Below are 17,595 nucleotides of genomic sequence, written 5' to 3'. Positions count from 1 at the left end.
AGAAAGCCACAAACAGTAAGGTTTTGTGGCAAAGGAATAATGGACCTGGGCTGGCTTTATGATTTTGGCATGGCCCTTTAATTTTATATCTTACAGTAAAAGTGCTTCTTTCTTTTTTCTTGTATGCTACAGCTTTCAAGTATACAGTTTTGCCGTTTTACAAGGTTTCTTCCTGTTTTGACATGAAATTGCCCCCATGCACAAAGCCAGGTCCATTACAAAATGGCTTTGAGAGTTTGGTGTGCAAGAACTTGACTGACCGACTTGACAGAAGCACACAGAAATCTTGTGGAAAGCCTTCAGAATAGTGGAGGCTATTATAGCAGCATATGCCTATGATTTTGGAATGACGTGTTTAACAATCACATATGGGTGTAATGCTGTGGTGACCACATGCTTTTGGAGATGCAGTCTATTTTTTTTTTCTCAATACACAACGTTCAGGTGAGGATACCATGTTAAGTGGCCAAAGGGGTACTGTATATATGCATTGGATTACACATAGTACACATTAGGAACATATAGTTATTTCTGGTGAAGCCTCCGATTGCAATGGCTCGAGCAGTTTCCAGTAGATGTTTTTCACAAATCTAACATGAAATTAAAGCTCTTGGCCTTGGTTATTTACTGGAAGTACTGTCCTGTTGTGTTGACTCATTGGTGACACACACACACACACACACACACACACAGAGCTGACTGTGAGTAGTGGATCATTTTCTATCAGACATTTCCTAACTGGAGAAAACAGAAAAGGGTCTTGTTTTTCTCACTGCAACAGGCTTTGATGAAAATCTACCATGGCTATTCGTGAACATATAGGTACTGTAATCTGGTGTGGTTAGTCAGGTGCTGACAGTATCTCCTTGTTTGTGATCATTTTAGGAGGTGATAGTGTAAACTGTCAACTTGTACGTTTAACATTATGGTCTGTATCACCAGTTTTGCTCAGTAAACATGATTTCCCCTTTATTTACAGTATGCGTTTCCCACATGACAAGGCTATCTCTGCTTTATGGATATTATCGGAACAGTGGTTATCAAAAATATAAATATAAAAGAGGCACCTGGAAAATGGACTGACTTAAAAAAAGAAGTATTAGGAGTATTATCAACATGATGTGAGAAATGGCAGTCACACCTTTTTATTTAATATACTTATCTGACACTTTTATGAACAATTTTAAGAGAGTGAAAAACATGCATAAAATAAATTTTGACTCTAAACCGTCACCATCACCACTGTACATAACAAAAAGAAATGGTAATAGAGTGTCAGCTATAGAGCTTTTTAATTGACCAAAAACATTAAACTACACAATTCTCACAGAACAAATATATGTATGTACTCAACAAATACAAGACAAAATGAGAAACTCTATTATAGCATGCATTGGAATAAACCTATACATATGTTTATTTTCTTAATTTTAGCAAATATGTTTTGGTGCAATAACTTTATATTTATTTTTATATTTTACTTTTGAGTTAAATATAAGTTATACTAAACCAATTGTGACATGAACATATATGTGTAGAAAGTAATATGCAAACAGGAATCAGACATGCTTTTTTAGTGTGGAACACACATTTAAGATTAAATATATACAGTGCGTGAGATGACGTATCTCCTTTTCTTCAGGTTTTTATACTGATTAGTTAATTTCTTCTTTAAAGGGGACATATCATGCACATTTACAGATCTATATTTTTAATCTGGGGCTCTACTGGAATATCTTTACATGATTTACAGTTATAAAAAGTCCTTATATATCTTGTACTAGTCCTTCATGCAGCCCCTCAGTTCAGCCTCTGTCTGAAACAGGCCGTTTTAGCTACTGTCTCTTTAAGGCCCCCCTCCCGATGAGCCCACTCTGTTCTGATTGGTTAGATTCTGGAAATTACATCACAGACAGTTTCCTGCCACTCGAGGCTACGTAAACAAACCAACCAATGTTGCAAACAAAGCGTTCAGAGCAGGTTGAAGCCTGGGCTTGACTTGCAGGTAGCATTTCTACACACATTCACCTCAAGTTTTGGAACTTTTACCATGTTTATCATAGATGTCTGACATCATACCAGTAAATAAGAAGTAGAAAACCAGCAAAAAATCACAATATGTCCCCTTTAAGATATTTTACAAGTCAGGGTTAGGGTTTAAACAATTTGTGTCTGTACCTGCTAGGATGTAATTTTTCTACTCTTGGAACTTTTATTAATTTGTATTTGCATTTGTATGTGTCAGTTGTGTCTCACCTGATCATTAATTAGGAGTCACACCTGTAACAAGTGATTTGGTGAATATGTAAGTATATGTGTGTGTGTGTGTGTATACACTGAAATATATCACTTTCTCTCTGTGCAGCTGAGTGGAATAGTCATAGGAGAAAAAAAAAACATGCTATGAATAAAATATCCTTTGAGCAAACATCTCATTCACACCTGCAATTGGCAGTCTAATTCTGTATGTGATAATTATCTATCACATCATTTTCAAAAAACAGCACAGCATGCTCTGACCTTGAAAGACAGAATAATGAACATGAGAAAGTGGATATTAGTGCATACAAAACAACCAAATATGAAACACATACACATAAAGCTGCAGTATATTCCTAGAGATTTACAGAGTTGTCAGATGTCTGAATATTGTTTACATCAACTGAGGAATTTCTAGGAACATTTCGGCTGTTATTAAGGCTCAAACCACTGCTGCTGTTCATGTCAGGCCCCGGGGTGTCTTTTGTAACTTGGTATCTGATCCCAAAAAGACTGCAGATTTTCTTCAACATTAGGTCGAGAATCTCCTCCTCCTCTGAGGGCTGAGTAAGAGAGGAGGGAAAAATCATTGTTAGGGTGACAGGAATTATTAGAGATATTCATTTAAAGAGTGCTTCTGACCCATGATCTCTATTTGAATGTATTTGTTTCCTTTTGGGCAGTGTGAAATACAGACATCTAAAGATGGAAGTGCAATTTAGTTCTGGTATGTAACTGCATGGGGAACAGCTAAACCCCACAGAGAATAACAATGAAATGATTGTGTTTCCTCTATTGAAGTGACATTTTGCAGGTGTACAATGGTCCTTGTAAAAACATTTTTGGCTGGACCTTAGGGACCAGCCCTATAAACATGAATGTCTGTCACTGACTAAGTGATGCAGTCACACCGTTAGCCAGGATAAAAGCTGTTGTAATTTTCACTGTAGGACTGTCGGTGTCACTTTATTAAGTTTACTTTCTCACCTGAAAAAATATTAATCATTTAGATTCCCAGTCTGCGGTCAGTTTATCTAAATAATATCCCAGCTGCTAGCAGCCCGACTCCTGAGATGATCAGTCGGTCAACGTCTGTCGTCATCCCGGGGAGAATGTGATCCAATGAACTGATCTATGCAGCTCTTTGCTAATTTACTGCTGGCTCTAATGTCTCCGTAGCATTATGATATATGATATAATTCCTTTTGGAAGATTAATGTTGGTCTCGCAGATGAAATCTAACAATTGTAGCTGCCACATTAGTTTGTCTGAATGTGAAACTTCTTGTTTTTACTGGATGGGAAAAAGCGCTGCCTCTGGGGCTCTATATGTACAGATATCATCACATTTCAATATATAAAAATGTATTAAAATGAACAGAACACTCTACATTAAATTTTGTTCTATTTTATTAAGCTACATAACAGTTTAGATCTTTATTATAGCTACATTACAGACCGAATAACATAATTTACTGCATCTCTCTGTCAACACACCTACCTCACAGTACAGTGAGGCAGGTGTGTTGAAGCTGAGCTGATGCTGTCAGCAAATACGCTGCTGTTCCAGTTGCAGAATGATCGTACTGTGTCCTCCTGTCCTCGGAAGTTTGTACACCCGAGTCGAACTTGCCAAGTCTGAACTATCAAATGCGCAAGTCTGAACTTGGCGTTACTTGGTTAAGAGAAAGGCCCTATGTCAAAGACTGGTGTACTTCCTGGGGGTTTGGTCCTGTTCCATACTGTCATGTCTTTGTCTGTGGATAATACAATCTGCACTTTAGACGACCATTAAGCTGTGATGAAGGTTACATTGTTTAAATCATACACAGTCTATGGTTTTAAATATAGAAGACATAAGTACTTAATATTTAGGATTGAGAACAAAATGAAATAATGAAATACATGTTATTAAACTTAAAGTTTTTTGTCAATCAAGCTTATTTTCATAAGTTTTATTGGAGTTAATTTTTTTTTTTTAATCTTTGATCTCTTTTTATACAAAATGCCTCCTTTCAACATTTTTTTTTTATTTTTTACATAATGCAAGCCACACTTTTTTCCCCCATAATGTCTCTGTTTATGGGGATTCACAATGGAGTTTCTATTGGCTACTAAAGTAAAAGACTGGCTCTTTGACATTGCTCCTCTAGCCAACAGGATCTAGCTGACTCAATTTTGGTAGCAGTTGCTAAGCCTGCTGGGAGGCCATGAATGCTGAGGAGTGAGGCGGTGATGACAAGTGACAACTCAGTTATCATGAAAAATGAAATTACATCATGAAATAAAAGTGCCACTGTGAAATAAAACTACTGAGAGAAACGCACATCATTTCTAATGAGGTGCTAGCTTGCAGGCGAAAAAAAAGGGAAAGCTCACACTCATTATTTGTTGAAATAGAAAACTGCTGAAATATTGAAATCAATCAGTTATGAGTCTGTGGTTTTATCATTTTTTCATTGTAAAATAAAAGGTGCATAAAGCCTATAATGAAATAAAAATGATATGTTCAATTATACATTTTACTATATTTATTCATTAGGATATATATTTCATAATGTCTCATTTATTTAATACTGAAGTCTTTGCTACTCCATACCGTCTAGCATCTCTGTGACCTGTGATTTGATTGATGGCTGCTGCTTCATGGTGGACTTGCTCATAACTTCTTCATTAGGAATATATATACAACCTATTCCTAGTGAAGAAGTTATTTAACTCCTATAGGAGTTAGATCAACCGTGCATATGGGGCCTTTTGACAGAATGACATGAGGAACTAATTAGTTCACATTTTAGGTTTCTGCAGTTTTGCTTACATGTGACAACTGAGAGAATTACATTAGCTCAGTTTTCTAGACTTTCTCACGAGAACAGTTATGGATTGATTTGGAATGACTACCATGCTATCAGCGCCATGCATCAGCGAGTGAAAATATGATCTGATGGTGGGCCTACTCCAAAGTAAACAAAAGCTGCTATGGAATACAAAAAGAGGTGAGAAACTAATATTTAAAGAAGAAATTCTGCCAAGGAGAGGCTAACAGCGTCAACCTTCAGCTGCTTTTTTTGTTTGCCATGCCACAATTAAGCCAACCTAACACAGGATAGTAAAAGACACACAAAATCAAAGGGTCAGATCATTTTTTCTGTGAAACTGAAGCTTTTGGGTGCTGAAGCATAATGAGCAGGTAAAGAACTATGATCTTCTAAGGAAACATATAATTTCAGCCTTGTACCTTGCACGCCAGAAGCACGCATTAAGAAGGCATAATGTTTCTGTCCTCCTGGTGAACTTAAGTCCCACATTCTTTCTCCCTTTAGCTCTGATTTGGTCTCCACCAGCATCTGAGGGGAATATGTGTCTCTTAATCTGCTAAATGCTCCACTATGTTCACAAGCTAGTTGTTAACTTTGTCAGCAGTTATGTGATGGGCAGGTAGTGTATAGTGGGCTTATCAAAGTTTTTCTGCTGGAAACAGCGACCCAAACTACTGTATATGCATACAGTTGTTTATACTGTGCAGTTTAAAGTAAATTGAGATTGTATTTTCAGTGCAGCTATTGACTGTCTCTCGTAAGCAGAGATGATACCTTGTCAACTCACACAAACCAAGAGTGCATATCCATGTGCAGTCATTTTCAGACTGTCCTTCCCACAGATGTGACCATTAAATTCACATTTTATCAAATTAATTAGATTTATCAACCAGCCCTAATACTACATTATGTTGTGCGTATGCCTTAAACAATACATACTGTATGTATACAGTAAAGATTATATTTTTTGGTTTAAACACATTACTCTTAAAACAATGACTTATGATAAATATTACCTTGTGATATATTTGCTCCTGATCGAATGCCACAAGGATCACTGAGATGAAGAGATTGAGCACCACAAAGGTCATGAACACAATACAGGAACCAATAAGGAATGCACCAAGCGGAAGGTTGTAGTCCAAAACCTGGTAAACAACAAATCAGTGAGATTTCACTATCAAGTTGACATCAAACCAACTACATATGAAGAGAGAGAAAAAGATCCATACATATGGCTATTTGTTAGAGATACTGCAATATGCACTTATTATTACTCAAGATTATAATTAAGTATTCAGTCTGTGAGTAGGTTTAGATCTCACGTACCTCGTCATAGTTAAAGATGCCTATCTGAAGGCTGATCATGGTCAGGAGAGCATCCAATAAAGTTCTGTAAGAGGACATCTTCCAGCCATAAATCACGTTGCACTAGAAAGAGTATGATCATTATATCAGCAGAGGAACCAATGAAATCATCTCTTTTAACTTTGAAGATAATGGACTGAGATTAGGGTCATTAGTATTTCATGCCCCACATAGATTGCAATTTTAACTGTTTTAGGAGAATATGCACAGAACTAGATCAAATTAGAATATTAAATAATTATTATTCATGAATATATGAATTAAATTAAATCAACCACCCACAGTACCATACTCCACCAGCAATAGCTTTTATGTTAATTTTAATTTAAGTGTTAATTGTGTTAATTTATTATTTAAGTCCCAATCATTTGGAAAAAAAACAGAAACTTTTCAGAAAGTAGAACTTTGAAAGAGGGAGGAACTTAGTAAAGGGGGAAGATACTCACCAGAATGGCATATGCCATAAACATGATCACAATAATCACAAGGAAACCCAATATGTCACTCCAGGCTCGCTGCAGTGTCGCTGTGATCATGTTCATCTTGGGGTTCAATCTTAGCAGATGCCACAGTTTGATTGTGGCGAGCAGCACCAGGAAGGCAATCAGATACTGAAGCAGAGAATCAGCTGTGGCCGTCTCGTAAAAACTGGGAAATCTACACACAGTAAAAAAAGGAGAAAAATAGTACAAAAGACACCAAAACATGGTGTAATGATTTTAGAGGAGTTTAGAACAGACAAATATGAAATAAACAAACGTTTGAAAGCAAACACGCAATAACAATATAGAGCCATTACTGCACATTTTCTTCACGTGTGAATGCGTTGGCTTGACACTTCCCTACCAATGAAAGATTAAGCATAAAGTTGAAGTCAGTTTATGTTAGTCTCACTGGTCTTTGTTATTTTGGTAGTAGGTCATATCACGATTCCCAAGCAGAGTCCTCTTGATGAAGATAGCCACGGCGCTCCAGCTCAGTATGATGATAGTTAGCTCAAGAAGGTTCCACTTGCTCCTGAAATACGCCCACCGCTGCTGCTTCATCAGTTTACCCTGACAGGAAGAGAAAAGAAAAATAATTGTTAAATGTAACACAACGGGAGCCAGTATGTGTGAATGACCATTGTTTTGTTCCAATAATCTTATAAGAAAAAAAACAACAAAAAACAATGGTATACAGCCATGGTAGTGAATCAGTATGGCTGTATTTAGGCACAGCAGTGCTTCAAGCTAAACGCTAACATCAGCATGCTAACACTCTCATAATGTGCCATGATTCCTCTCACGCTTTTGTTCTCCCATTTTCAAGCTCCGTCTCTCGCTCTCATGCTAAAATGTCTGTTCTGTTTGTATGAAGTATGCTGTCCTTTGAGTTTATTAGAGACTGTCCTCTCAAGAAAACTGACAAAATCAAAAAAGCAAGTGCCCCAAAATGACATATCTTTATGTTCAACTGACAGAAGCCCTCTAGCAGCCACAGTAATTATAACAAGAGGAAAGGAGGAAATCATTTGAACAATGACGGCTTTGGAAGGAATAGACAAATCATCCTACCAAATACTGCCCTCAGGGGCGTCAGATCTGAAAATGCTTCTATGTGTCGTTCTGGGGTGCATCAACCAACAATGAGGACTTGCTGATTTATTAAATACCAGTAGCCATCACACAGCAGCAGGAACGATACCAATGAGGAGCACCTGAGCATATTTTTATGCACATGGCAAAGCATCCTTAACAGCATTAATTATTTAATTATTTTATTCTTTGGACAAAGCCATAGGATTAATCCGAATCTAAAGATACTTGGTGATACTTGATGGTCTGTTTTTTTTTGTATTTTTTTTAAAAATCAGACAAGATATTTTGAAATAAAGCAGCTGTTCTCAAAATTAATCTTGAGCTCCATCAACGCTGTGGAGATATTTCTATTATAAGTCCGGACTTCATTTCCTCTAGAGAATCAAAATATGCTTTTCTGTTCTGTCAACATTATTATTAGATTGCCTTTGATATAATATTTGCAGTGGTGACATCACTGTGTGCATGGAGGCGTATATACTGAACACACCTCTAATCATTAATAACAAAAAATTTGGGAACAGATAGTATTGATACACATTTTACTCTTTACTCATTTTGCTCAGACAGACTAATCATTATTAGTCTCAATCAATCATGATTATAATCATGGTCTGGAATTTCAGTGTGTTGTGAGCTAAATCATAAATGCAGCTCATAAGAGTTATTGTCTTCTTTTTTTGGCATATTTGGGTTATGTTTGATCCTATTTGGTTTTATTATTATGTTGTGGGACTTCATGGTGCTTTACAGAGGTTGTACTCTGTAGCCCGCCTCCAGTTCACCCACATATTCTCTCAAATATCACCAAATATGTGTATTAAATGTCATAGGAAGCCAATCAATAGTTGTTGAGATATTTCACTCATAAATCACAGATGCCAAACTCATGGTGTTGCTGGGGTCACCTCAGGGGATCAATTAATTCCAATTAATTCAGCAGAAGTTGAGATATCTCAATGAATAAGTATAATAACTCTGAAATGACAAACACAGTACCTTCTAATCCATTAAAACTAACTTGCTATTCCACAAGTAAGTTTATCAACTGAGGATATGGTTAAAATATATAAATGGGTGTATACAGTCATGCAAATCATAATATATTAATGCCGATTGAAAGAATCTTTCATTTGTGCTTTTTACTTGTGTATAATTCAGTTTACTCTCTGCTAAATGGTTGGTTTCAGACACTTAATCTTTACTGTAATGTGATTTAATATGCGTTATTTCTGAGCGACTCCTTGATCTCAATGCTGTTTTCATATCCAAATTTCTTGGTGAACTTCAAAGGGGTGTGCAAAAAGTTTATAAAAGGCTCCTGTCTTACATTTTGTCAAGCAGAGTATTAAAAGAAACACTTATTTCTGTGCACATGTTGCAGTATCAAAATCATTCACAAGACACGTTTATGTCTCTGCGTCATCATAGGATGCACAATGGGACCTCAAAGTCTCAGAAATTACAGTTAATGGTGAACAAACATTAACATAAAGCCAAATGTACTGAAGAAAGAGGAAAGTCCTACTTGAAATATGACTCAGTGCTGTAACAAAAAACTTTTCTATAGAAGAGGAAGTGATTATGACCTGACTAAGAGCTGTTATCGAAGAAAATCACAGAAAAGTTGAACACTGACATCCTCACAGCAACATGATGAATGAATCATCATTAACACATTACTGTTAATGTTTTCAGATATTTTTTTCATGATGTAACACAATAGTTAAAGAGCTATAATCAAAGCGCTTGTAATGTCCTGTGTAATTTATTAGGGTGGGCGATTACAGGAAACATGAACTGTGGAGTTGAACAGGGTTTGACTGATTCTTGCCAGTCGCAGTATAACACAGAACAGGGATGTGTAAGCAAGTAGTCATGTTAGTGTTTACCTGCAGGAACATGTAATAGAGGATGAAAAGCAAGTATATGATCTCAGCAGCCATAACGAAGATGTGAAGACCGCCAGTTGACTGGTAAAGACGAACAGTCCGAAGCTCACTGTGGAACTGAAATGCTCCTAAAAAATCAATAGAAACAGTTTTACTTAAACACATGCAGGCCAGCAATCTCATATTCATATAGTACTGGCTATCAATGTGAAGTGAGAAAAAGTGAATACGCTGTATTGTATTGTCACAGGCTGAAATTACAATTACAAAACAAGAAGCAACAAAATCTGACAGTATGGTTTAAGATGCACAGTTTGTGTAACAATAATGTTATATATCCTCCAGAAAACCATTTTTTCACAAAGCTTTAACTAGATTATCATGACTTACCTACAGCTGTGGTCTCCAACAAGAGCGTCACGATGCAGAAGAGGTTAACGTTAGCATTATAAACGGTGAACTCAACAAAGATCGCCCTTGTGTATACATCCAGCCATTTGTTTGTGAATAGATACTCAAGGGTCCTGCAGAAGAAGTACACAGTACACAGTACACATCTTTATATTTTTAATGTTATGATTACTTAACCTATTTAGTGCACAGAGACTTGCAGTCCGGTAGAAAAAAGGGCAAAAAGGTTTGGTTTTCATAAGTATCAATGCATTCCTGCTAATGTAACACACCTGCTGGCATTTTGTGAATCTGGGCCGAGCTCCGCGACAAAGCCTCCTCCTCTGTAGAGCACCATTTGGCCCCAGACAGGGTAAGCTCTCAGCTGAGCCTCTGTCTGGTACTTCCAGGGGCTAAAGGTGCTCATAGAGATATTATCTCTCGTAGAGTGATTCCAGCCTGGGTCATAGGAGCCCATGTCCTCCACCTCCCAAGAATATGAAGCATGACAATCTGGCACAAAGAGGAGCATGCAGTCTGCAATCTCACAAGAGTTCTTCTGCACTCTCACTTGACGAAGACGGGCATTGCCCACTAGTTTGGAGTTTCCATCTGTGATAAATCCTGGAAAAGACATTTTAAAGTTTTTTTTCTCTCAGTCACTGCTGGATGAAAGCAATTTTAGGTTTGTGGTCTTTATATGTTACACATTTAAACACTTTACTTGGGTGTTACTTAATACTTACTACTTTCACATATATTCACAACTATCACTATTCGTCAGTTGTGCCTTTAATTTAATGACATGGATGGCTGCCATATTTTATGCTCATCATCATTAAATCATTAAAATGATTAAAAATTAAAAGTACAGTCATGCTGCTCTTTAATAAGATTTAAGACTATATAAGGATTCTGTTTCCAAGGTGTGGACTTGATTGTTGTTTAATTCTACAGAATGTGACAGAGCAGTTTGCTTTTCTGGACATCACCCAAGGTCTTAAAAAACTTTCAGACTTTTGGCACAAGAGGACATTGTTCCTACAAAAAAAGCAAAACAACATGTGAAAGTTTCTTTGGCATAAGGCAGCACAAATCCACTTCTGTGTTTGCGTCACTGAGCAGAGCACTTTTATCTGATGAGAAATGAGAAAAAGGAAATGTGTGCAAATTGTTTCTGTCTTATTATAGTTCCTAAATAATAAACTAAAAATTCTGGCTTTGTATCACAATGACAGCAAAGAAAGAGAAAACCTTAATAAAATGCAATGGTACCTATTCTAAGCACGTCAATTTCCTCGCTGTGGTGAATGAATATATGGAAGAAGAAAAAGAATTGCCTGTGTTATATAAGGATTCACAGTTGAAAAGGCTGAAACTGGAAAGAGATTGAAATGTTTTGCATTTACCTTGACTAGGCCTCATGGATAGAAAACATTTCCTTTTTGAATAACTTAGTTGTGCCGGGTGGGCATTTGCAAACATGCACACTGGTTAAAGTTCAGCTGGGAACACTGGTAAAACCCAAAAGCTTTCTTTGCAGCTCTGACACTAAATCTTTTGGTTTCCTAAAACAACAGAATCTGATCACGTCTCATCCATCCACATTTTTACCTGGATAAACTCCAAAGAGGTTACTGAGTAGAGATGTGTTGGCCCAAGTGAACACGTCCCCAAGACTCATGCTGTCTGAGACGTCTTCACTGAAGCTATCCCGAATGTGTTGGTTCAGGAAGAAAGCATTTGGGTCTCTCTGGCCGTACGCCACCAGCAGCAACATCCACATGAACCCAATGTAGGCTGCAAAACACATCAACGAAACAAAATAACACATTACAGTTCTCCAAATTTAAGATGCAAAAACAGGACTGGGGGTCAAATTGAAAAATCCAGCGAGATAAAAAAAATCTGGATTTCTGGCTAAACGCCAGACTTAAGTTGACCTAACATTTGATTCATGGTTAAGTTGTTTAGATTTTAAGAGACAGCTATAATCTTCACAGCTACAGAATTGCATCATCATACACAGTTAAAATATTTAAATGGAAAAAAAAGCCCAAATAGATATTTAGTTATGTGAAAATATAGGATACCACATAATAACAGTATCTCACTATTCTGGATTCAAGACCAATGTCGATTTTTTTTTTTTTGTACGTAGAATTTGCCAGATGACCTTTCATATTTTATTACTGAATTCTGTTTTCTGGCTTGTTGGCGTCAATTGAGCCCCATGGTTGAGGTTGAAACTTCACATATATACTGTTGTTTCAGGTCATGTGTTTCTATAGTAACAGACAGACTATCAGTGAACTTGCCTTCTGAAATATAATTACATTTACAAATGTCCTTGAATTGTGATTGATTGACATACCAATCTCCTGTTGGAAATACAGTCAGTAAGAATAAAAAAAATAATAAATCAGTGTTTCTACTTACTCAAAATCTCTCTGAGGAGGGCAAAGGCTTTCTGTTCCTTTATCTTGTTCATCCTCATCTTCTCAATGTCTGCAGGAGGAGGTGGCTCATAAAGACTGCTGTCCCGTCCGACTGTTTGTGTTCCCTTACAGTCATCTGTGGGTGCAGAGTTGTGGCAAAACCTACCTGAACAATTGCATGACTTCAAATTTGAGACAAAGAAATTGTATCTTGAGAGTATTTCTTTTTACCTGGATTCCTGTCATTTCCTTCTAACGCCACATTTTCTAAATCCTCCTCTTCAACTTTCTTTATTACAAGCGCAAAGAAGACTGCGAGACCCAGCACCTGTGATAAGAGGCATTAACATAAGTGATTACAGAATGTAGCATCTGGCATGTGCTCATAAATAATTATCTGTGTAAAAAGTTCAAATTACGAGAAAACTATGAAATCGAGCCATTTAGAACACATAAAAATAATTGTACTGGTGAGGTATTTTCATGAAGAGGAGAAACAACATGTACTTCTTCTCACCTTCAGTGGTTGAATAACAAAGATACTCTGAAAAAAGGAGACATTCATGGATATCAGCCAGCTTATAGAGCGTTCCTTTCCAAATTTCAGCCCATAAAGCATTGTGAAATATCCCGATACAAAACTGGTTGCGATCACTAGCAGCCAGCCGACAAAAATAAACCACCAGGGTAGCCCTCCATGACAGCACACCCTTTTCTTCTGATTACCATCACCGTCTCTGCTGTCTGCAAAGCTGCAAGTGAAAAGAGTGGAAAAAATACCATTTTCTCAAATATAGCTCCCTTTTTGAAGTAAAATACTGCATTCACACTTGAGCTCTCAGAATGACATTTTTACTGGGAATTTCCTACATTCTGTCCTTCACATTAGTAGTTATGATATGAACTACATGCACACAGTAACTGATAAAAATTGTGTTAAGTGGTTAAAAAGGTATATTATACCAGTGATTTTGCAAGTTTTAGCTCATCACCCACAAATTGTGTATTCCTTAATGAATCACCAATAATGAGAAGATTATTGATCTCCACTCCCATATCTGTGCACTGAATATGAAGCCAGCAGGTGATTAGTTTAGCATAAAGATTTACATTAACATTACGTAAATACATCTGCACAATGTCTTGTGTTTTGAACAAATGCAGATTAACTTAAAGAGTCCGGACCTGCTCTATGTGAAAAGTGCCCTGAGATGACTTTTGTTGTGATTTGGCGCTATATAAATAAAAATTGATTGATTGAACTTCAAAACTAGATAGATATGACTAATTTACACATTTTGTCTTTGTTTTGTTTGTTTTATCAAAAACAAAATGTAAAAACAACAAGTTATGGTTTTAGTGGGGGACTGCATGCTGTAACTATTTCTTGGCAAACAGTGGTCGGGTGCAGTGCTTTGTCACTACGGACGACTCTAGGAAGTCAACACGCCCAGCCAACGAATGGTTCCAGCATGTAACCTTGTAAAACTGCAACTCTCACAACAAAAATGAGACATATTGAGACACTTGTAAATTTGTGAAATTTAGAGGTGTTTGTAGGCTGTTGTTTTAAATTTTGGACAAAGTAAGTATTTGTTTCCCTCTGCTCACAGCTTTTATGCTAAACTAATCATCCCCTCGCTTCACAGCTTCATATTTACAGTGTCCTCTGCAAGAAGGCAAATAAGCCCATTAACAAAAATATCAACAAACTATTCCTTTAAGATTTCATGCATAAGTCAGCAAGTACACTGTACTGTATATACAGTACAAAGTAGGTAACTGATAAGGTAAAAAGAGGCTTAAAGACTATACCACTGGTTTTAGCTCAGTGCATCATACAACATTACTGCCAGCTGTTTTCTAAACCTACTGCTCAATCAGCAATTGGATTCCATTAATTCCAGCACCAGTTTGCAGAAAAGAATTTGAAAACCCCTGACAAATTTACATTATTGGTATTGCATTTGTAGGAAGGGACTTTTTTATTCTCAACTTTTGAATGCAATGCCTATCAGCAGCAACTTTCTCATCTTGGATGTCAGAGTGTCCTTGAAAGCACAACCAATAATATGATAGAGTAAGAAAGAAAAATAAAAGCAAAGATAAATAAAAAGACAAAGACAAAAAAAACATTAATGAAGATGACAAATTTTCCTCTATCACAATCAAGTGACTTTCAAAGCTCCAGCATCCAGTATTCACTCTATAAAGTGAAAATACACACAATTTGTAGATAATAGGCTAACACATGCAGAACCCTTTTACTGAATGCATTTTGTACTTTTTCTGGGTGAGTTCATCTTGGTTCATGCAGCTGGATGTAAAGAGCTGATCTTCCAGGAAGCCCTTCATGCCCTGGACTTGGTGCAAAGCCTGACTGTAGCTGTGTGGGGTTGGGAATCCGGAGGATCCCAGCAGACTCAGCTCTCTGTCAATGTGACACAGCTGCCGGTATAGATACTGGGTTTTGTTGCTTTTCTTCTGTATTCCATCCACTGCTGTCTTAGGATGCACACTAGCACTGTTTTCTGGAAATATACATACTTTCATAAAATTGTAGGCACATGTTGCATGTATGAGTCATTGTAATAGACTGAGGGGCGAATTCACAAAAGAATTGTGCACCACTAAACCTGCACAAATAAGACAAAAAGAAACCCTGTAATTCACAAAACACCTGCAAAGGGTGAAATGCACCCCTAACTGCGCTGCCAAGCAAATAGCGTATCAGTGCTCCTTTGCCATTTGTAAGTTTTTAAATTAGGTAATATACATACATTTGCATGCAAATTGGCCTATTTATATGCAAATGAGCAATGATCCAAAACAGTCCAATTGACAAAGACCAGTGTTAATAGCCACACGTAGTAGAGTGAAATTATTAGCGTCTTCAGAGAGTTGGTGGTAACTGAAGCGCAGGTGTGTCATGCCCAGACTTTCCAATGATCATGGCACCACCTGTTTGAGAAGCTAATGAGGCACTGAATGATATTTTTATTTTGTCCTCCTCTTCAAATCATGCCATCTTCTTTTGCTGCTTGAAGGTGTGCGTTTGGAAAAACCGACAGCACTGACAGACTAGAATATTAAATCCCAAATACGGTTTCTCTCAGTCACATTTAAATTCCTTGCCTGAAGTTTTAGGGAATGCCTCTGCACTTTGTTGTTCAGGATGTGTAGCTCATGGTCTGAACATTTAATTTTTCTCTTTCTCTCTGCCATTGTCCTGCCTACTGTGTTCTTGGCGCAAAGGCAACATATATACTTTGCCACATGGATAATTACAATCAGACGCAAAACGAGGGCAAATTTCACTCAGCTGCAAAACTTATAGGCATGTTTGCGCCGAAATATCACTAGCACAATATCTTTGGTGAATGAGACCTTGAGATGGGGCAGATAGCGGTTGCAAGTGATGCACAATTCATGGTGCCATCAGCGGCTGCAATCCATTCTTTGTGAATTGAAGCCCTTTCCCTGTTATGCCAGCTTATGCTCAATTTTTATTCATTTATTTATTTGTATCTAGAAATGTAATAGACATTTTATTCCTGTCTTTGTGAAAAGCTGAGACATATTGTTAAGATTAGGGTTTCCTGTCCACATTCCAAGCTAAATAGATACATACTACTGTACTGGAAAGTAAAATCTGTGGAGCTTATAATCATAGTCGATCATTAATCAGAAAATTACTATTTTTTAGCATCTAACAACTACAGCTTCTATGAGGCTTTGACAGAACTACTGTGACTGTGGCAGAAGATAAATCATATGTACTCAAATTTTAACAATATTAAAAATAATCAGGTATGTTGTGCAAATACTTCTGAATAGCAAAGAACCCTCTACAGCTAATGCAAAGTGAATTAAATGGAACTGAATTTACCAGTAAGTGGTGCTGAATGTGGACAGAAACTCTGAGTATCAAGTGTTACTTTTTTAAAAGGAGTGATGAAAGCTCTTCATCACACCAACCTCACTCCATACTATAACTATATATATATAATAATAATGTACTGGATCTAATAAAGACAGAATTGTATAAATGTCACAGTATCCACTATCCATAAAAGGACACACCTGGTAGCTGAGGCTGGTCAAAGTTGTGAAGGTTCTGTGTTGTGGACTGGGTGTTGTCACTGATTTTGTTGTTCTGTTTGATGAAGTCTTCCACCACAGAAAGGACAGCATTGATATCAACTTGTTGTCCTGGTCCAAATTCAGAGTCTGTGCATGGGATGTTGCTTTTCACAGTCTCAGAGAGTGAGTGGGCGATTCTTGTGATATCCTGAGAGGGTAGATTTTTAAATACACAGTACCAGTCAAAAGTATGGACACACTTTTTCATTCTAGGGGATAGCAAGGTGTGTCCAAACTTTTGATTGGTATTGTTTGATTTTTACGTATAGGAAATGACATCTAATATGCAGTAAATGAAGCACAGTGTATGTGTCCATCACTATTTTGAAATGTAAAAGGAGTGTCATAGTCCACACAATGTTTATTATATCACTTGGATGCTGCTTATTTAGCAGCCCTTAAGTATTCTGTGTAAACATAGAAAATAGCTACCTACAGTAGATGAAAAACATGAATCACCTACCTTGATGACACTATCTAAAGTGACAATGATGTTCACGTTGGCAGTGGCAGTCTGTGAGGAACGAGTCTGTGAAGTATTCTCCTGCTCAAGTGCAATCGATTTTTCTGGCTTGCGCTTGCAACAAGATGTCTCCCAAGGACGAGTGTTTCTGAAGATGCTAACAATGAGAATATTCAATGGAAACATCATAAGAGAACTCTGAACTCCAATCATGAGCTGTTGCCAGGTGAATTCAAAGTGACCT

General features: G+C 37.1%; 1 protein-coding gene across 1 annotated transcript in view; it reads right to left on the bottom strand.

Annotated features, from left to right (window-relative positions):
• Window positions 1-768: 768 nt before the first annotated feature.
• Window positions 769-17,595, bottom strand: part of LOC121907673 (polycystic kidney disease protein 1-like 2) — a 44,225-nt gene continuing 27,398 nt past the window's right edge. Inside the window, exons 28-42 of the mRNA XM_042427369.1 lie at window positions 17,352-17,593; window positions 16,829-17,036; window positions 15,030-15,276; window positions 13,263-13,497; window positions 12,977-13,073; window positions 12,747-12,881; window positions 11,922-12,107; window positions 10,601-10,931; window positions 10,308-10,441; window positions 9,918-10,045; window positions 7,340-7,500; window positions 6,892-7,102; window positions 6,407-6,508; window positions 6,094-6,225; window positions 769-2,822 (exon numbers count right to left, since the gene is read on the bottom strand). Coding sequence (XP_042283303.1) covers window positions 2,616-2,822; window positions 6,094-6,225; window positions 6,407-6,508; window positions 6,892-7,102; window positions 7,340-7,500; window positions 9,918-10,045; window positions 10,308-10,441; window positions 10,601-10,931; window positions 11,922-12,107; window positions 12,747-12,881; window positions 12,977-13,073; window positions 13,263-13,497; window positions 15,030-15,276; window positions 16,829-17,036; window positions 17,352-17,593 — 2,756 coding nt within the window. The 3' untranslated portion in view covers window positions 769-2,615. The remainder of the gene's footprint in view (window positions 2,823-6,093; window positions 6,226-6,406; window positions 6,509-6,891; window positions 7,103-7,339; window positions 7,501-9,917; window positions 10,046-10,307; window positions 10,442-10,600; window positions 10,932-11,921; window positions 12,108-12,746; window positions 12,882-12,976; window positions 13,074-13,262; window positions 13,498-15,029; window positions 15,277-16,828; window positions 17,037-17,351; window positions 17,594-17,595) is intronic.

Source organism: Thunnus maccoyii, chromosome 11 (assembly GCF_910596095.1).
Source record: "Thunnus maccoyii chromosome 11, fThuMac1.1, whole genome shotgun sequence".
NCBI classification, from domain to species: domain Eukaryota; kingdom Metazoa; phylum Chordata; class Actinopteri; order Scombriformes; family Scombridae; genus Thunnus; species Thunnus maccoyii.
Note: the sequence above shows the minus strand (reverse complement) of the source record. Positions and strands in the feature narration are given on the sequence as shown.